This window comes from Moschus berezovskii, chromosome 11 (genome assembly GCF_049115385.1).
Source record: "Moschus berezovskii isolate FMDL1 chromosome 11, NW_MosBer_1.0, whole genome shotgun sequence".
NCBI lineage: Eukaryota > Metazoa > Chordata > Mammalia > Artiodactyla > Moschidae > Moschus > Moschus berezovskii.
In genome coordinates, this window is record NC_142470.1 from 5751816 (window position 1) to 5773471 (window position 21656).

A 21656-nucleotide genomic window follows, 5' to 3' on the forward strand; every position below is an offset into this window, starting at 1 on the left:
ACAGATGAACGGATAAAGAAGTGGTGGCGTGTACATACAAGGGAATAGTACACACCCATAAAAAGGAACAAATCTGAGTCAGTTCTAGTGAGGTGGATGAAACTACAGCCTGTTACACAGAGTGAAGTAAATCAGAAATAGAAAAACTAATATCATATATTAAATCATACATATGGAATCCAGACAAATGGTACTGATGAACCTATTTGTAGGGCAGTATTAGAGACATGTAGACAACAGATTTGTGGACGCAGTGGGGAGAGGAGAGGATGGGACAAATTGAGATAGAAACATATGCACTAACATATGTAAAACAGTCAGTGGGAATTTGCTGTATGACGCAGGGAGCTCAACCGGTGCTCTGTGATAACCCAGAGGGGTGGGGTGCAGTGGGAGGTGGGAGGCAGGTTCAAGAGGGAGGAAACACATGTATACTTATGGCAGATTCATGCTGCTGTATGGCAGAAACCAACACAATACTGTAAAGCAATTATCCTCCAATTAAAACTAGATAAATTTAAAAAAGAAAAGACTCTACCAAACAATGCAAGAGGCCTGAGTTCCATCCCTGGTCTGGGAAGATTCCACATGCCCTGCAGAGCAACGTAAGCCCGAGCCACAACTATTTCCTAGTTTTTAAAGAAATCTCCACCCTGTTCTCCACAGTGGCTCTATCAGTTTACACTCCCACCAACAGAGCAAGAAGGTTCTCTACTCCACTCTCTCCAGTGTTTACTGTTTGCAGATTTCTTCAAGCAACTACTGAGCCCTCGTGCTGCGGCTACTGAAACCTGCGTGCTGCAGTCTGTGCTCTGCAAAGAGAAGCCCACGGACCCCAATTCTACAGTGGCCCCCACTCACCACTGCTAGGGAAGAGCCGTGCAGCAACAAAGACCCAGCAAAGCCGAAAAGAAATAAAATTGCTTAAAAAAAATAAAAAAAAAGGTGAGCCATTCTAAGGTCAGTTAAACATCCTGGGTGGTCTCTGTGTCAAGCTGCACAGGTGGGAAAAGAACACACCCCTGCCACCACCTTCTCTGCTCCTGAGCACACTACGCAGACCACACTGTCTCTGGCGCGGAGGGCTCTGATCTAGCAGAGTGACACACTATCGACTGCTGGAGGGCAAGTGCCTGCCGGAACCACAGGATTCAATGCCACTCACGGGAAGGACCAGGGCCTGTAAGACTCTTGTTCAGCCAACAGTATGTTTAATAAGCAGCCCTTGAATGAAGGCTTGTGGGCGTAAAGGCCCCTATAATGAACCACGCAGAGTGAGCTCATTTCCGAAGTAACACTGCTCTTGTAGCTACTGACTCTTCTATAAGAACCATGTTCCAGGTCTTGAGGGGCGTGGATGTGCAAAGGAACACTGGTTTTCGAAGGCATCCTCTCTCTCCGTTCACTCACTCACACACGCACGCACACACACATGGCATGTGGACAGTTTAACTCCTTGTTTTTCATCTTTCAGGACAATCTTGTGTGAACTTGTCTCCCCCTGCTGGAAGCAGGCCTGGTTCAATTTTTAACTTAAACGACTAACGGCATCCTAGACTGGGAGCTGTGTTAACCTGGAAATATCCCTGATGCTATCCTGTTATAGTCCTTTCATTTTAAAAATCTCCATCGCCTTTTTGAAGAGGATTCTTCCATTTACATAGTGAAATAAAAGAAATTCTGAATGATTAGGGCAAAGGCCACACTGTGAGTAAAGGCTGTGAATCTCAGTCCTGTCTGTCAAGGAGGGAGATGGGTCCCCTGGCCTCTCTTCACAAGGCCTGACTGGATGCGGACGAAAGCTGTGGCTGGCCCAGTGGTTAAGAGGGTGCTCGTGAGGTATCCCTACCGAGCTCTGCTGCTATGTCACCACGGTAAGTCACTACATGACAAATAACAGTATCGCTGAACTTGTTCTCTCACCTACCGCATGGAAAGAAGAGCGCTATCTGGCTCGTACACAGAAAGCGCTGAGGGCAGCACCCAGACACGGTATCACCATTCCTGAACTCACTGTCACTATCATTAAGAAAGCTGATCTCTATTCCTGAGAAGCAGGCTGAACATATTGCTTGTATGGAAGACAGGCTGGTTCTTCACTTAACATTGGTTTTTGGGTCTTTTTCACATTCTCTCAGACTCAACACGTCACAGGTAGCTTCATCCTTTTTGTTCACTGGTCTCATCCCCAAGAGTAGGAATTCTATGGCACAGGAGAAAACACCATTTTTAAGTCTAGCCCAGCTCTCAGTCCTCTCCAGACCTCCCTCTTCGCAGAGCTGGGCTCGTGTCTACGGTAGAGCAGCTTCCACGTTTCATGTTTACCTGACGTCAGAGGAGCACGGTTACAAGCGCACTGAAGTGCCACCCCGCACCATCAGCTCAACCAGGATCAACACGCAGGAGAGATGGGGGAGATTCTGAGCTAGAGTAAGGAAGACGGCTGGTTCACAAATCAGGTGTGGGGGCTTAAAGCTCAAGTGAAAAGTCCACAGGGGACGATCTCAGAGGAACCCCAGACTCTGGTCCCCAGCAGTGTAGCTGTGCTGAGCTCCATGGCCAGAGGGAACCCACGCAACAGGGCAGCAGCCCCTCTCCCCAGCACATGGCTCCTCACGAAGCCAGAGCGACCACACAGACGGGCCGGGGTTCCTGGTGTCCTGGGGCCTTCCCTTCTCTGCTCGGGACTGGAGCTCTCCAGTAAGACCAACTTCCTGGGGGTGGGGGTTGGGGAGTAATATAAAACCCAAACCAAACACATACTGTGTTGGTGCAGGTGGGGAAAATGGGCACTTCCTCCACACGGGTGCTGGAGTGCACAGTGGTATGAGCACTTGGATCCAGCAGCTTCTGCTCTGAGGAACTGACCTACCAGCTCAGTCTCCCACAAGTGCAAACACAGAGAGTCACTGTACACTCCATGTAATAGCAAAGCAACAGAGAGAAGATGCATGTCTACGGAAGGCTGGTAAGATATTAAAATATCGACCAAAAACAAGGTCACCTTCTGAGTACTGTCAAGGAGGAACTGCCAAGATATAGTAATAGAAGGTACAGAGCAGTGTCTATAGCAGGCTACCATATGGTTAAAAAAGATGACACGCGTGGGGACTATTTCCGGAAGGACATGAAACTCAAGGATGGAGGAAACTATGTATGTATATTACCTACTGGAAAAATAGGTAAACAAGTGAGTATGGGGTTAAGCTTCAACTTTTTTCAACAGTGCTATTTTCCGCTATTTTAACAGTAAATTTGTCAGCTAGCTTAGAGTCAATATTAACACAATTAGACCAATGGCAGACTTTTCCAAATTGTATTACTTATACAGCTGTTTTATACAAAGATGACTGATGTACAAACTCTTACTAGACAGCTCAAGACTGAAGACTGTCAAAATTCAAACTGAACGTTCCCTATGAGGAGGCCGTTGCTGTAATTCCAGTTTCCCACCATAGGGGTCAACCTAGTGTCCTCTTTTTCTCTCTTCGGGTCTTCCTTTTGCCCTGAAGGGAGCGACCAGTGAGGCCTGGAGGATCAATACAGAGTGGTGGTTAAAAGCAGGGCCTTGCTCCCCTGCTGGTTAAGGAGGGTCTGGTTCCGTCCGCAGAGGGCCCTGAGATCCCAAACAGGAAGAACAAGGAGGGCCTCCGTGAGAATTGGCTGAACGGACAGAAGCTTGGGCTGGAACATGAGGGCTTCCCAAGACGCTTCACGAGAAAGGCAGGGCACAGCCTGGGGGGAAGGGAACGGGGGCTGGGAAAGGCGATTTTTAAAGTGCGTGATGGACATGAGTTTGAGTGAACTCCAGGAGTTGGGTGATGGACAGGGAGGCCTGGCGTGCTGTGATTCATTGGGTCACAAAGAGTCGGACACGACTGAACGACTGAACTGAACTAACTGTAGTTTGTGTGTATTCTTCATGATGGACGAGGAATCGGACGCTGCATATCAATTTTTCGAAAGACCTGGGCTTGACAGCAGGGTGTCTGGGTTTACGCCCTGCCTCTGTCACTGCCAGCCATGCAACTGACGCCAGGCCAGTTAGTGAACCTTCCCCTGCTTCAGGTCTCTCAACTCTGAAATGGTAGGGGTAATCAGCAGCCTTCTCTTCAGGTTGGAAGGATTAAATGAGATGCTCTATGTAGAGCATGAAGCATTCAGACTCTGCCAGGCATGCTGGGAGCATCAGTAAACGACAGCCACCACTGCCACTCAGAGCCCACACACACTCTCTATGTGTGTAGTGGAGATGAATGCCCCAAATGCTGACACCAGGCTGATCTGATAAGCAGGAAACATACTGACACATGCTTTCTGAACAGGGTAGTCTGGAAGGAGGGATCATTTATTTAGCCATTGCTCAGTACCTTATTATTGGGTTAATCCACCTCTAGAAAATGAAACACTCCCCCTTCCCTAATTAGCTGCCACTTGGAATGACTGACTAGTCACAGAAATCTATGCAACTATATTCTGTAATTTTTTTCATGAGCTGCGGGATCATAAGTTAATAAGGCTCTTAGGGAAAATCATTAAAAGTATAAGAAGCTTAATAATGCATCATTAGAGAAGTACGTTCTGGAAAGTACCCACTTCCAGATAACTGTGATGTACGGGCAGGATAAAGACCCCCTGAGCTCCACGGAGCCTCTCCTCTAGAAGCATCTTCAGTTATTCAGAAAACAATGGCTCGGCACAGCTAGTGGGCTGTGGTTTCCCCAAGTGCAACTGCTACCTCCTTCTCAAGTTTTCAAAAAGGCCTCTCCCAGACTGCCGACTATTTGTGATTTTCCCCTTGTTTGGCTTTGGCAAATCCTGGCAAGCATGTGAGTAGCGCCTGAGCCTTGACCAGTTCTGCAAGCCAGCCGAGGCCTTGTCTCCCAGGGCCTGGTCTGTGGCTGTGGCACATGGGGACGCGGGAGCACACGTCTCCCTGCCATCGCCAGGCCTCCGCTGAGTTCATTCGAAGCCTGTTGACAGGGCTGCCCCAGGAGCGGTGAATCCGATCACCTTCTTCCTGTGCATCAAAACTTTCAGGGTGCCCCACTGCCTCCGGGACAGCACCCCAGCTCCTCAGGTGGGCTCGAGGCCTCTGAGACGTGCCGAGTCTGCTCTGCCTGCTACCTCCCTCTCCCAGCTCCGTCCCCTCGCTCACCCTGTTCTGCCACTGTGGCTCGCTCGGGGCCCGTCCTGCCCTCTCCTTGGCCAGCAGCGCTCACCCGTCCCTCCTCTCGTCCCCGCGTGGCACTACAGCTCTGAGCTCCCATCGTGATCACAGCCTCTGTCACACATGGTGCAGTGACTGGCACACCAACCCATTTCTCCTACGAACTAGACTACCTAGTAGGGCTTCCCTGGTGGCTCAACAGTAAAGAATCTGCCTGTAGTGCAGGAGACCCGGGTTCGAGCCCTGGGTCAAGAAGATCCCCTGGAGATGGGAATGGCTGTCCACTCAAGTATTCCTGCCTGGAGAACTCCATGGACAGAGGAGCCTGGTGGGCTACAGTCCATGGGGTCGCAGAGTGGACATAACTGAGAGACTAACACTTGCACTTTTCAGACTACCTACTTACAACTAGACAACTGTACCTACCTAGACTTAGCCCGAGGCAAAGAACTCTGTCCAATTCCTTTTTCACAATCTCAGTGTTAAGCTCAGGGTCTGGCAAATAAGAGGATTTTTAAAATCTTGATAATCATTTACCAAATTCTTCACTATCTGGAAAATATACAAGAGTCCTCAAAACATCCATGCCACCCCCCTCCCCCAAGTATCAATCCTGCACCCAAGGACTAAGCTAAGGGGACGCAGTCAGTATGAAGGCCAGGAAGCCACCTTTGGTCTCTGGGACTAAAGAATGTGATCTTTTCTCTAAAGTGTCACTTCGTATCCAGAAACCACAACTTCTACTTTGTCCCGCCTTTGAGTGAGGGCATTAGGGAATTAATCGGGTCCTGGAAGGGCAGGCATTCTGGCCACATGCACCCAAACGACCTTCGAGAAGAAGCACATACACACTTGGGTTCGTTTTCCCCAGGGGTGGGTATTTCAGTTCTGCTTCTTTGCCAATAGCTGCAAAACGGGGCTCCCCTCTCTCTCATTTCTGGGCACAGCTCAATGGAATCGGGAGTTTACAAGTGAAAACCACACAGGTCAACACTAGGGGACACTCTCGCCACAGCTAAAACTGTGGGTCACATTTTTAAGGAGGTGGAGGCCTGCAAATTAAAACTTCCCTCCCTGGGCATCCTAAGAGCCGCCTGGACGCTAAAAACACTAAGCATCAGCTGAGAGGGAACATCACAGGCAAGGGTACAGAATAGACAGTATCTGAGTTAGCAAGAAGCCCCCATGTTTTCTTAATGCCTCCTGGTCGGGGCAGCCCCACACTCGTCTTTCCAGGAGTCTGGACACATGATATAGAGAACTGGAACCTACGAGAAACACCTAGTGCATCTGCTCTCACATCTTAAAAAAAAAAAAAAATCCACAGATTTGGTTTTGTTTCCTACAAAACTCAAGAGATTCCCTGCCCACCCACCCTCACCTTCTTAACTCAATAGGAAGTGATTCAAATGCTACACAAACTGAACGGAAACCCGCAGCTTTAAAACACCCTTGCCACAGAATGAAAAAACTCCTTCAAATGACTAATCGTTTTACACCAAAAAAAAAAAACAAAAAAAAAAACCCACAGCATGTCTCAGCTCTCAGCATATGTGGAAACACGTGGAGAATAAGAGAATGAGTCAACCCGCTCACAGAAACCCAGACCGTGTGTGCCGAGAGTCAGGCCCGGGGCCGGGTGTGCAGGCAGGCGACGGAGCACGCGTGGCTGTACCCCAGCGGACAACAGCACCCTGTAATTGAGGCACTGTGAGTGCCTGGTCTCGCTGGACGGCCTGCTGGGCGGGTCCCGGGCTTACCTTCAGGGTCTTCACGGCCACCGTCAGGCTGTATTTCTTCCACACGCCTTCGTACACCTCTCCGTACTGGCCGCCCCCCAGCTTGTGCTTCATGGTGATGTCTGTGCGCTCCATCTCCCACTTGTCGTAGTTGGGGGACACGCCGTAGACAGTGGGCTTGTTGCGCTTGGGGGCCGGGTAGTGGAGAGTGGTGATGAGCCCGTCAGCCACAGTGGAGTGGTGATGGACCAGCTCGGCCAACGTGTTAAAGCGGCTCTCTGAGGAGACGTAGAGCTGGGGAGACAGGGACAGCCTTCAGCCAGCAAGCAGACAGAGCCCAATGACTCAGGAGGCCAGCTCTGTCTGCTGAGCCTTAATGCACGGCAGCCCCTCAGAGGAACCACCCTCCACACAGGGCCCCGGGTGGAGAAAATCACTCTCTCTGTGTTTCTGTGAAATCCTCCACCCGCAGCTCTCTGCAGCCAACCTGAGCACACTGGCAGAGTCCGTGGAGTGTGCCTGGCTGGCCCACGCACAGCCACGGCTCAGCGCCAGTCTTCTCACCACCTGTCTCACTTCTCGGCCCTGTACTTACCTCGGGCTGATGATTCCTGGCCCACCTGCTTGCTCACTGTCTAGCTCCACCCACCAGAATGCGTTTCATGAGAATAGAGCCCTTCAGCCATCTGCTTTTATCCTGTGTCCCCAGTGTCCAGAAAAAGATACATGCACATAACTGGCACTCAATAAATGTTGCTGGTTAAATTAATAAAGAGGAGAACTTAGTATTTGCTGATTAGAAAAGAAAATGAATTATAATAATTATGTTTATTACCCTAAACTTATAATGATATAATTATCTGGAACTAAACAGTGATCAGGCTTCCCTGATGGCTCAGTGGTAAAGAATCCGCCTGCCAATGGAGGAGATGTGGGTTTGATCCCTGGGATGGGAAGATCCCCAGGAGGAGGAAAAGGCAATCCACTCCAGTATTTCTTGCCTGGAGAATCCCATGGACAGAGGAGTCTGGTGGGCTACAGTCCATGGGGTTGCAAAAGAGTTGGATACGACTTAACAACTGAACAGCAACAACAGTGATCAGAGGTTAAAATCACTAAATAAAACGTAAATCTCCTTCTCATTCTTACTCCCTTGATTTGGGCTGAGTAGGAAGCATCAGAGGCCAAGACTTGCAAATGCCTGTGGCATGCCCATGTGGGATGCCCTGCCAGCTCTCTCTCAGGACAGAGTGGGGGCGTGGAGGGCTGCAGAGGCCACACGGCCCCCTCCAGCACAGGGAAGTAAGGAGAAGGGATAGATACACAAATACACGTCAGTCTCGAATTGAGACTGATGGCAGGTGAGCACCCACACAGCGAACCCCTCCATGTGGCATCTTCGTCTGAACTTGCAAAGGGGAGGAAGGCAAAGGCAGAGACTGGCAGAGAGCAGCATGAGGACAGGACAGCTATCTTTCTTCCTTCTTTTTGGTTCAATGATGCAGTGAGGGGGTATTTCCTTACCAAAACCAATTCACATTAAAATTCACAGAGAACACTTGGGATCCAGGCATACAAGTGACTCTGCTGGCTCACTAAGGGCAGCTGACAATCGCTCAAGGTGGAACGGATCTTTAAAATCACAACTAGGTGTTCGTAAGCCTTGCCCAAACTGCAAAGATATGGGAAGGAGGAATACAGATTTGGGACAGTGGTGATGCCTGAGGCAAGAGGGACAGAAGGAACAGGATCAGTCAGCTGCAGCTGTATTAACTTCCTACTTAAGAAAAAAGAAGACACAGGAAGAGAAAGCCCAGAACACCTATGGCAGGGCCGCGGCCTCAGCTGCTGGCAACAGAAGGCTCTGTTACTTTCTGCATGTCTGCAATTTTAGACAGTAAAAACAGTTTAAAGGAAGGAAATAACAACAAATCTACAAGCTGATCCCATCTATAGCTCTCAAGAGGTAAATAGGAGTCCTTAATAAGAGATCTTTCTTTGCTTGGGAAGATGACAAATTTTTAAAAATCAAGCAAGCCAGTGGCAAACTGTGGGTTCAGATCAGTCGCTCAGTCGTGTCCAACTCTTTGTGACCCCATGGACTGTAGCACGCCAGGCCTCCCTGTCCATCACCAACTCCCGGAGTTTACTCAAACTCATGTCCATCGAGTCAGTGATGCACCCAACTGTCTCATCCTCTGTCGTCCCCTTCTCCTCCCACCTTCAATCTTTCCCAGCATCAGGGTCTTTTCCAATGGGCCAGTTCTTCACATCAGGTGGCCAAAGTATTGGAGTTTCAGCTTCAGCATCAGTCCTTCAATGAATATTCAGGTTTATAATCTGCAATCTTTTTGCAGCAATTCTACTAAAATAAAATTCTAACCCCAAGAACCGTGCAGAACAATCCTGCAGCCCTGGGGAGCTTGTCCCTCAGGAAGAGGGCACCTCTGGGTGGGAGGACCAGTCAGGGTGAGGAGGCCCCACCTTCACACCTCAGAGCGCCGAGGACCAAGCCATGAGTGAATCGCTCTAGGGAGAGGCCACGGGCCACCTGCAGGCCCCCCGAATGAGGCGGGGTTGGGGGCAGGCAGAGGAGGCACCGCTGAGCCTGCCCTCAGCTTCCTGTCTGCACACTGACGACGCGGCACCCCAGTCAGTGCTGAGTCACCAGTGCACCTGCCGTTCACAGAGGCGACGGAGTGGGGCACCCAGGGAGAGCTCCTCAGCCCTGTCCTTCTCTGGAAAACTCTGACCGCACCACTACAGGCTGCAGACCACCCCCCGCCCCCCAAGTCCTTTTCTCTCCGGCTGCTCAGCTGGTGGGCACTTTTCCTACCAAGGAGTGATGAGAGGAGGGAAAAGTCATTCCAAGGAGGCACCCCCCGGGACCAGAGTGACCCTCCCAGCCTGGAAATCTGTGCACAGCACAGGCAGAAGAGCCTGTTCCGCCTGCTGGGCTCCCGGGGCAGGTCGCCTGGGAGCGAGGCTTGTTACCCATTTCTCCCTGTCAGCTTGAAAGCGGCGCTCCCCAACCCGAGGATCAAGTTCACTCAGTTGCAGAGAATGCTAATGGCTCCCCTAAGCCCTAGTTTATGCAGAATTTGTTCTTGGTCTCAGCTGATTCCCTCTCAGGTTCCTTTGTTAAGAGATTTCAGAATGATGGGAGGTTTCACTGACTGGGCAAACTTTATCCTTCCTAATAATTAAATTTACAGACCCTGAGACTCGGTTCAGTTTTCAACATAAAATTTACATCCCGACACTTATTAAATATTGACACTGCTCTTCCTTCAACGTACAGCACAGCCATCTTCTAAGAGTCAAGTCTGGGGGCCCCCCTCTGATTAGGGCTGGTCTGTGAGCGGCAAGTTGCTTAGTGAGCTGGGGGAATCCTCACCAGGAATTCACGGCATGTGCACAGGAGACAGTGAAATGAGCATCATGAAAGGCGTGTCGCCGTGCTATGCGCCCAGTTACATCAACACTCTGGGTGCTCAGCCAGGGCTGCACGTCTTCCTAATCATGCAGGGACCTGAGAGATGGGGCCTGTCAGAGACACTCACCAGGAACAGCTCTCCTCCTGACAGCCAGGGTCACGGGTTCATCAGACTTGGGCAACCTTTGGCTGCCTCAGACCTCGGCGTCCCACATCGAACGTGTTATTTACAGGCTGTGAGGCTAGGAAGTGACACCTGCCCAGCAACTCCCAAGCTCCTCAAACACCAGCAGGAAGGCCGTCCTTACTGATAATTCCCCCTGGGCTCCCGGACTAGGGAAGGTCAGCTCGGTTCAGAAGGCTTTACACCAGGTACCTGCACCTGCTGAGCCAGTGTCAGGGCAGGCAGGTCTTAAAGACACAAGAGGTTATAGAGGTGGGGCCCCATCACACCGCCTCTGCTAAAGCTAAACCCAGATTCTGCTCCTGTCAACCCCGAATCTGTGACTTCAGCAACCCACGAAAATAAACGCCAACTGGGCAGCTCGTTGAAGGAAGGAAGGAAAGACCCTTACCAAGGACTGTGAGGAACTGTGGGGCTTGGCAGTGGCGTCCCCCCAAGTAAGAAAGACAGAGACACAAACAACCAAATAATAGGAGAATGACGGGGGTGGGTGGTGGAGAACAGCAGCCTTTAATTCTGCTTTAATTCTGTTGGCAGAGGGTTCCAAACTTTAAGAAAGCATCAAAAACAAAAACCAAATCCCAGGGTATCTGGAGATTGTTAAGCCTTGCAGGACACCCAGGAAACAGCAGTGGCTGTTTGGCAGGGCCCTTCCAAGAGGCTAGCCTGAAACTCCGAGTCCTAGGCCCTGGGCCCCAGGCTGACTGACCAGCCACACGGGCTGCTGAAACCAGAGCCAAGAGGGTGGAGGCAGAAAGAAACCCTTTGGGGCCTGAGAGAAGAATCTTCTAAAAACTCAGTTGTTTTCTAAAGATTAGCTAATTTGAAAATAAGAATTAAACTTATTCAACCTCGGCCTATTCCTTCCGCCAAACTTTAAATTTTCCCCTTTGAAATCCAACAAGGATTGCATCAAAGCTTTGCTATGCAAGCAGCGTTTTTCAGTGCTGAGCCATGTTGTCTCACGCATCGCTATAATACCTCCCTCCACCCCACCGACTTGGAGGCTGTTCCACTCATTCCAGGAATACGACCCCACCCAACAGAGTCCCCTTGAGTGTGATCTGATGACCCCGTGGGCTGAGAAGGCTCCAGGTGCTGGGACAGCTGAACAGAGTCTTTGCTGGGGGTGGGGCGGAGGAGGGAAGGGGGGTGTCAAGAAACCTGGGACACGCTCATGAGCTGCCCAGCCGTGGACACTGCCTGGCTGGCGCCCCGTGGACCACGTGGAATGAAAGGAACCCACCTGGCACACACCAGATTCCAGACAGGGAGCTGGGCTTCCTCGTGAGAGGACTCTCAAATGCTACAGATCATGCATCCATGCAGGCCTTGCTCTCTCCCCCGCTTTAACAATATTTCAGACCAGCCCCCAGCTAATGAGCTGTCAAACTAGATCATGCCTGCCCTGCATCTGTTCCAAGGATGCTGATTAAACAACTGCAGGGAAAAGAAACCATCACCCTGCTCAGTGCAGACCGCGCCTGATTACTGTGGCGCGGCGCAGCTCGCCCTGGGTGAACAGCACAGACGGGAAGCAGGCTGTCAGCTCCAGGAGACCACCTCCCCTCCACAGGTGGTGCACTCTGTTCTAATTCACTGAAAAGGCTCCCCTGCGGCCTGAGGGCAAGGTTCCAAAGGGCCCAGCACCCTGGAACGTATCCCGTAGAATAGAAGGACTAGGCTCCACAGCTGGGCTGATAACAATGACCTGCAAAGCATGCTGATGGGGCTGCACTCTGGTCACCCGTCAACAGCAGACTACGCAGTTTGTCGTACAGACTCCCGTGCTGGTGTAAAGACATGGGCAGTGACAGAAAGGATCAGAACACTGAAAAAAGACATGTACTATGCGTCCATATGGTACAAATGAGTGTGTGAGAATAGCCATGAAAATGCCAGCAAGGTTAAGAAAAGGTGACTAGGAACGTCCCCGGTTGGTCCAGTGGTTAAGACTCTGCTTTCCAATGCAGGGGGCGTGGGTTTGATCCCTGGTCAGGGAACTAAGATCCCTGCTGGCCGCCGAGGTTTGGCCAAAAAAAAGGACTAGCCTTAACAGATATTAAAATATATTTTAAAGTTGTACAATTAAAAAGTCTGGTATTGGTATATGAAGAGACAGACCAATGAAAGAAAATATACCTAAATACAAATGTAAATTTGGTATACTTCAAATGTGTAAGAAAAGATGAATTTAGGAAGCAGAGGTATAGCAAATATAATGAGGTACCCATCTTTGCCAGTCAGTGACAGAGAGGTTTTTGAAAGTCTGAGAACATACTGCTGCAAAGGGGAAAGGGAACACGCTCTCACAACACTGCTGGTGGGAGAACACATCTGCACAATTCCTAGAGAAATTAATCTGCACCACCTACACAAGTTTTAGATATGCGTAACCTTCAGTCAGTTCTAGCAACTTATCTCGCATAACTTGGACTGCACACAAAGAAGTCTGTGCAGTGTAATTTCAAAATGCTGGTCATGACCCACCAGTGGGGTCTATGGAATAAATGTAGTGGATTATACCCAGAATGTTTTAAAATGAAATAGAACAGAATGGGATACAAAATATCAGAGTGCATTACATACAGTAAGAGTAACGAGCAGGGTTTCCTGAACCTTCTGTCACTAGTGTGTATATGGGATGGTGGTGTAAAGCTTTTTTAACAGTGGGCCGAGATTTTTTTTTTTTGAAGGCTTGAAATCCACCTTGTAACGGCATTATAATAGCAAAAGATTGGAAACGGCATAAAAATTGGCCAACAGGGAACTAAATTAAATTAAAAAATGACGGTCCATCTATACTATGTAGTCATTAAGAAGAATGAGGCAGCTCTGAATGTGCTGCCATAAAACAATCTCCAAAATATATTATTAGATTGGAAAAGCAAGATGCAGAACAGTGTAGATTATGCATCACTTGTGCTCCTTAAAAAGTATAAACAAGTATACACAGGGGAACTGTGGGAGAAACTGGTCACAGTGGTTGCCTCTGGGCAGGGGAACTGAATTAGGGGACAGAATTATGTTTCATGGCAATTGATTTTCTTTTCTTTTACACCATATGCATGCATCACATGTTATTAAAAAATGCAAACACCACCTGGACCCATGCCGACAATCCACCTATCTACACCCTCGATGACAGTGGAGACCCTCGAAGCAGACAGTGGAATCTGAGCCTGGTTCCATCGATGACTCACTATGTGATCTTCAACAAAGAAATTTCATCCCTCTAAACCCTGAAGACTCTTGAGAGTCCCTTGTACCGCAAGGAGATCCGACCACTCCATTCTAAAGGAGACCAGTCCTGGGTGTTCATTGGAAGGACTGATGCTAAAGCTGAAACTCCAATACTTCGGCAACCTCATGTGACGAGTTGACTCACTGGAAAAGACTGATGCTGGGAGGGATTGGGGGTGGGAGGAGAAGGGGACGACAGAGAATGAGATGGCTGGATGGCATCACCGACTCGATGGACATGAGTTTGAGTGAACTCCGGGAGTTCGTTATGGACAGGGAGGCCTGGCGTGCTGTGATTCATGGGGTCACAAAGAGTCGGACACGACTGAGCGACTGAACTGAACTGAACCCTTCACTGGAGGCTTCCCTGTTAGCTCAGTTGGTAAAGAATCCGCCTGTAATGCAAGAGACCCCAGTTTGATTCCTGGGTCAGGAAAATCAGCTGAAGAAGGGATAGGTTACCCACTCCAGTATTCTTGGGCTTCCCTTGTGGCTCAGGTGATAAAGAATCTGCCTGCAAAGCGGAAGACCTGCGTTCAATCCCTGGATTGGGAAGCTCCCCTGGAGAAGGGAAAGGCTACCCATGCCAGTAATCTGGCCTGGAGAATTCCAAGGACTGTCTAGTCCCTGGGGTCACAAAGAGTCAGACCTTCATTTCCTTAATGCAAAAATGCAGATAAAAGCATGATCTGTCCTGAGGACTAAGGTGAGGTTTAAAAGAATAGTAGGAACTCAGTAAATGTTAATTTCTCCTTTCCCTTCATGGACTCTTAATGACTGTTTATAGGAAGATCAAGAAACCATATATATCAACTCCTTTACAAAACTATAGCTCAGGTTTGGAAATATATAGGTATAATGTGATCCCATGTTTATTTAAAAATATTACACACACGTGATTTTATCGACAGGAAGAAGGCCACGTACCACACTTGTTTTGGAGAGGTACTATTAAAGTGATCTCTCACTTTAAAAATAACCATCTATTGTGTGAATTCTCACTAAGGATAAATTACTATCACAGCAAGAGATTTTCTAAAAAGGGAGAGTCTTAATGTAAGAAGTATGTCCAAAACCCGACAGTCCACCTATCTTATGAAACTGCTGACCATACCACTCCAGGAGGACAATGAAAGAACATCAGGCTGCAGACCTCTAACTGCACATGACTGCTCCTCCACAGAGGGTCTTTGACCAGGCTAGTGGGATGATGCCTGCTGTTTCAAACATCTTGCTTTTCTGCAAGAACTTAGCAACCCAGCAGCACGTTCTCTGGCCACCGCCCCAGCCCATCGGTACCCCTGCCTAGGGACACCTACCTTGCCATCAGAAGCAGTGTTGATGCGGTAGTGGTACACCCTCCCTTCATATCTCAGTGAGATGGACCTCTGCCCAGGACTACTCTCGCTCTCCCGAACCAAGAAGCTGCCGTTGATCCCACTGCTCAGAAGGTACTCGGCGGCGTTGCGGGACACAGGCCCGTGGTACCAGGAGTGCTTCTCCAGGCTGTTGACCGGCGTGATGTAGTTGCTTGGGACCCAGCCTTGGCCATTTTTGGTTTGGGCTTCACACCACTCCCCATTGTGATTGTAGCCTAAGACCCGGAGCTTTTCACCTTAGAAGAAAAGAACCCGAACCGGACACGTCAGTTTTAAAAGCTAACGCGTTCGTTCTCATTCACTCTTCTGTGATTACTTAAAAAAAAAAAAAACTCCAAATTCCTAAATACCTACTTCATTTTAACAGGTCCATATAAATAGATGCATTTAGAACTGTATGCGTGTGCTCGCTTCGGCAGCACACATACTAAAATTGGGACGATACAGAGAAGATCAGCATGGCCCCTGCGCAAGGATGACAGGCAAATTCGTGACGCGTTCCATATTTTACAGACTTTTTTCGAGCATTAAACTTGTCAATGTGATGAAAAAAAAAAAAAAAACTGTATGAGTATACAGTTTCCTGTTTACACTGAATTTGTAGATAAATACATAGCCACAGTTTTTATAAATCTATTGTTCAAGTGCCCTAGTTTCCAATATAAGGAAGCTTTTTGTAGAAAAATACTTTTTCTTTAAAAAAAAAAAAAAAAAGTGTTTTCAGTATTTGGTCCAGATGTCTTTTTCAATACAAAATAGAGAAAGCTCTGCTTTTGCTAAGAACTATACAAGAACTTTTCTTCTGAAGGAAAAGTGACTCTCATAAAGATGCTCTTAGTTTTTCTGGCTCTTTCTGCATTCCAAACGGCTCTTTCAACAAGCAAAGGTGTGGCCAGTCAAGCCACATTTCCCCTGATCTCTGTCTCCTGAAACCACCAGCAGCTGCCCACAGCTTCTTTACCTTTAGTTATGCTTAAAGTGTTATCCCCACTGGCCACAAAGTCATACAGTGCAACAAAAAGGTTGGGGTCATTTTCACTGGGACCGGCAAGAAGGTTTTCCTTAGAGTTCCAACGAGCTGCTTCGCTCAGACCTTGGGGCTCGAAGTCAGATGCTACCGGCCTCTGAAGGGCTTCTGGAAGAGAAAGAGAAGAAACAGGGAAAACAGTTTCATTCTCAGGAGCAAAGTCTGTGTTTCCAACATTATGCGTTCCTGATTTACTTTACTTCTTAACATCTGTACATACTACTTATTAATAAAAAAAAAAGGGGGTTAAAAAATGGGACTCTTCCATTCTCAAATCTTGTGAAAAATCCTAAGCATTTACATTCCAGAGAGGTAACTACTTACTGTTGCCAAACGGTTTAAACTTTAAATTCTTTAACTCAAAATGAATTCTATGAGAAAGAGATGGTCCATCCTCACACCTCTTTGCCATTGCTAATTCATGTTATAATACGGAGCAAAAGCTTCTTGCTTTAAAACGTTTGCAAATGTATGAATGTTAACATATATACATAATTTAAAAATCAAATAGCACTGAAGGGCTTATAATGAAGGACATTTTCCATCCTACTCTTCTGTTGCCCAGAGCTAACAGTTGCTTTATTTTGGTGATCACCTCCATCTCTCTGAACACAAGCTATCCTATCATGACAACTGCCCCTCCCTCTCCCACACCAGGCTCTACTACTTACCTTTCTATTTTCAGTAACAGACTTACACTTTAATTTCCTGTTCTCCCTACTAGAGTCAGTATCTCTCAATGATTTACCTCACAAGATAAGGATATTAACATCCTACCCTTCCTTCTACCTACTCCTACTTCCCCACTACACTCCAAGTAGCCCTCCTTTTCCTTTTCTTTCACTTTGTGTAAAAGTTCTGTTCTTCTATTTTGTCATAACAAAGTCTTCCATTTTTGTCTATAGGTATAGTCTAAAAGTTGAAAACCAATCAACATCTTTTATGTTAGGAACACATTGATTATTACTCACTAAGGGGTTAAGCACAATTCAGTATTTTTTCCTGAAGTTTCTTCTTCCACTTTTTTTTTTCCAAAAAAAAAAAACTCTCCCCAGGTTCTTTCAAGGCGGCAAATCTACTCCAAGAAGATCTCAGCAGTTATAGAATATTATGGGGTGAAATCCGAATACTCATTTAAGGACACTACAGTAATAAATCAAACTTTTAAAAAGGAGGAAAGTGGGAGATTCTAATTTTTATGACAAAACACAAAAGCAAGAAAACAAAATTGTTTCAGTTTTTCCCTTTTTTTATGGATTTGGAGGACCCAAACATGTTTTCTTGGGGAATGATGTCCATCTCTGGGGTGGGCATGATTTTCCAGGAGTCACTTCAAAGGACACACTAGAGGCAGCTAAAGTATCTGAGAGACTAGGCTAACCTTCCAGAAACACGACTGGAGAACTTTCAGAAACAAACACTCTTTAAACAACCTCTTTGAAATAAACCAATAGAACATAAATAAGAAGCCCTTTCTATCCTAGTTTTTGTACTCCTGACTACAGTGAATTTTCAGGAATTGTTTTTCTAAAGGGTAAGTCCCAAATTATGTCACCACTGCACTTGGTAATTTCATCTTGTGAATCATGAGGGCAAAGAGAATTTTAAGGAAGAGGGTCTTGTGACACTACCATTTCCCAGAATGTGCAAAAGGCTTAGTGAGATGAGTTAGGCCCTGTTCTCTGAGTACTTACAATATAGATAGCTCTAAAAGCATATCTAGGCTTCCCTGGTAGCTCAGATGGTAAAGCGTCTTGGCTACAATGCAGGAGACCTGGGTTCGATCCCTGGGTAGGGAAGATCCCCTGGAGAAGGAAATGGCAAACCCACTCCAGGACTCTTGCCTGGAAAATTCCATGGACTTAGTAGCCTGGTAGGCACCAGTCCATGGGGTCACAAAGAGTCGGACACGACTGAGCGACTGCACTCACTCACTTCACTCAAAAGCATACCAAAAAAGCTGGTTAAAGCAGGGAATTCTTGAAAATTAAAACATGAGATCCCCTAGCCCCGCCTGAAGGTACACTGATTTGCTACTCTTGACGACAGGGCAGAGGACTGTCCTGAGTGTGGGTGTGTGATTAGAGTTGGATGCTGTCTTACCATCCTACACACAATGCCTCATCTCAGTTCCAGCTCTACATTCCTGCAGGTGGAGGAAGAGGGTGGGCCACTGGCTATAAAATCCCAGTACAATCCCTTCCAACTGTTCACAGTTGTGTCACTCACACCTAGTCCTGAAACAATTTTTTTTAAAGACACCTGCATTTACAGTCTCTCTAAAGCACTGACCCAAATTTTCATAGAGACAAATCTCTTCCCATTTGGATTTCACTGGTTTCATATGAGTCGAGTAATAAAACAAGTATATCTGAAAAAAAGGGACGTGGGAAGAAACACAAGTGGTGTGCTTGTGACTCAGGGGGTGGGAGCAGAATGTGGCAGAGGAGCGGCTGCTTGACTCTGTGGGCACCAGAGAGGCATGTGTTATGAAGGGAGCCAGGCTGCTCCGTGCTGCAGCGAGTCAGTTAAGTGAAAGCAAGTCAAGAGCTTCTATGGTCATTATGCTAAGCAGACTTATTAGGCAAAGGATCCTTAACATAAAAGAACTCTTGCAAATCAAAAGGGAAAAGATGAAACCCTCCTCCATAGAAAAATGGAGAAGGAAAACGGCAACCCACTGCAGTATTCTTGCTTGGAGAATTCCACGAACAGAGGAGCCTGGTGAGCCTCAGTCCATGGGGTCACAAAGAGTCAGAAATGACTGAGCGACTAACATACACACTCCCATTATGGAAAAATAGACCAAAACTATGAATAAGCAATGCACAGAAAATTTAAATTACTACTAAACAAGGAAAGCATGTTAACCTTTCTTGTAATCAAAGAAAGGTAAATTCTCTGTCAAGGTGGGCAGGGACATTTTCTTGAGGCTGTGTAAAACGTCAATGAAACGGGCATTCTCATACAATGCTAGTAGTTGATGTAGACACTGCTGGAACATTTTAGGAGAAAAACCAGAAACATGAACTGAACTGAGTCTTTGAAGAATTCCATCACCTTAGATATACCTCGAGGAATTTATCCCAGGAGACCCAAACAATGATTTGTATCTGCTCAGTCACTCAGCTGTATTGACTCTTTGAGACCCCACCGACTGTAGCCCGTCAGGCACCTCTGTCCATGGAATTTTCCAGGCAAAAACACTGGATTGGGTTGCCATTTCCTTCTCCAATGACTTATATGTACTGATTTTCAAAATAACAGCACCAAAAAGGAAAAGCACAAAATATTTATCCATTCAAGATAGGTTAGTTTGCGGTCGGTCCATCCATAAATTAGAATATAGTCATAATGTCATTCAAAATATTTTTGGAAAAACGTATATAACAACTTGGAAATATACTATAACAATCCATAATTTTATAAAAGTTGAAGAAAGTCCAGAAGGAACTATACCAAAATGTGAACAGTAGTTAATGCATGGTAGTTGTCAACAGTACCACTAACAGTAGTTTAACACAGGGTGGTGGGATTACAAACAATTTAAGTTTTCTTTTTTCTTTTCTATATCCTGGCATACTTCTCATCATGAATGTGAATTGTTTCTATAACCAGAGAACAATTACAAGAATAGAAGAATGGTCATAAAGAAGCCAGCTGATGCTTATATAATTGATCATATAACATGAAAAAGTACACAGGGGGAGGACGGACTCTTCTCTCTCTGTCCTGAAAAAGTCCATGTGCATTTCCCTGCAGGATCCCAATCTCGTGGGCGTGCGCACACGACTCTGGCAGACCAGGGCTACACAGGAAATTAAACCAGAGTCAGGAATACAGAAATGCTTTTCTTCTCAAAGGCCATCTGACCTCTTCTATCAAACATTCTGCAGCATCTGGATTTGATCAAAGTTACATAATCGGGGGAAGCGGCCTGGAAAACACCTGGAATGGGCAGAACACAGCCATCGGCCTGGGGGTGACTATCGAATTAAAGTGTGGATTATTAAAGGGGGACTGTCCCTCACATGGAGACAGATGCTGAGAACTTCATGTGAGGGGATGAGGCCACTCTGTCAGGAAGGAAAGGGCCTCCCACTGCTTTTTGATTCAACAGGACGTCAGGAAATCCAAGGCAGCCTCTCGATTTTCCTCTCCAGTTCTTGCTCCATTCCACAAATTAATGGCCAAAGCCCAAAGGGAAGTATTGCTCATGCATGCCTCTGGATCGAGACGCTGAAGTGCAGCCACAGTCCAACACCAAAACCTTCCAGTCAATTCCCAATCCAGGCTGATGTCAAAATTGACTCACGACGTATAAATGCCAAGTTCCTTGCTTCATTTCATAGTGAACGATGCTCGTCAACCTTAAAAATGATCACAGCTTACAAGGCCCAAGTTGCAGAATGTACTTAAATCTTTCTTGCCTAATACATGAACTTCCTGCCAGTCCCCGGATGGACCCTTAAAGGAGCTCAAAGGATTCATTAAAAAAACGATGCCCAAAATAGCTCCCCTCTTCTGTTCTGCCAAAGGATAAAGAAATCCTTGCATCTATTCTTCTTAAAAATGTTAGTTTAACATTTTATGCAGCATCCTGAGTCATAGCTTTAATTTAAGATTTTTATCTTCAAGAATGCCTCTCACCTCATTGGAAATCCTTTTGTTATTATCGTATCCTTCATGAAAAGGTTTCCACTCACCCACAAAGCTCAGGAAAAGTCATTAATTAGCCAGCTGAATACCAAGAATGGTGCTATCTAAAAGTGCTCCAGAGTTATGGCTCCAACTGTGGCAACAACAAACTGAACAGCGTGTAAGGACGGTGCCACAGAATTCAATGGGTCTGTGAGCAATTAACTTATCTGGACGGCACTCGAAGAAAAGAGCTTGGGTCTTTAAAGCATAATTTAAAGATCATTTTATACAAAAATAATCCTTTCTTAAAAGTTGTGAGTCACTGATCAAAAATGTTTACCAAAGATTCTCCCATATGGCATGTCTGGTCTAGACTCTCAGGGGCTGCTGCTGAAGCTGCCACTGCCAAGGAGGAGGGGAACAAGCTACTTCAGTCCCAAAGCGGGAGGGGATGGGAGTGGGGAGGGGCAGAGGGGAGGGGATATGAGTGAGGAGGGGGTGGAAGGGGAGGGAAAGCAAGGCTTCAGCTCCAGGAAAAACATCCCAGGGAAGCTCGCCATCTTCTTGGTGGTGGTCGTGCAAGGTCATGGTTCCTGCTGGAGTCAGACAGCCGGGCTATGTGGCAGTCATTACTATCCACCTCGTGGCTGGGGGGGCGAGGGGGGAGGACAGGGTGTGTCACACGTGATAAACATCCCCTTTACTTTTGCTCACACTCCATTATTTAAACCCTGGTCGCTTTAGTCTTATTTCCTTTGTGGGCCCTTCATTATGATCTTCCAGTTCAAGGAATCTCTGTAATTTAAAAATCTATAAAACAGATCCTTCAAAAAAGAG

General features: G+C 47.0%; 1 protein-coding gene and 1 non-coding gene across 3 annotated transcripts in view; one reads left to right on the forward strand and one right to left on the reverse strand.

Annotated features, from left to right (window-relative positions):
• Window positions 1-21656, reverse strand: part of ABL1 (ABL proto-oncogene 1, non-receptor tyrosine kinase) — a 141537-nt gene that overhangs the window by 17270 nt on the left and 102611 nt on the right. For both annotated transcript variants that reach the window (XM_055400927.2, XM_055400928.2), the window contains exons 2-4: window positions 16113-16286; window positions 15092-15387; window positions 6931-7203 (exon numbers count right to left, since the gene is read on the reverse strand). In XM_055400927.2, coding sequence (XP_055256902.2) covers window positions 6931-7203; window positions 15092-15387; window positions 16113-16286 — 743 coding nt within the window. The remainder of the gene's footprint in view (window positions 1-6930; window positions 7204-15091; window positions 15388-16112; window positions 16287-21656) is intronic.
• LOC129540171 (U6 spliceosomal RNA) lies at window positions 15555-15661 on the forward strand. Its single transcript, XR_008682622.1, has one exon. It is a non-coding gene; the product is annotated as a U6 spliceosomal RNA (small nuclear RNA).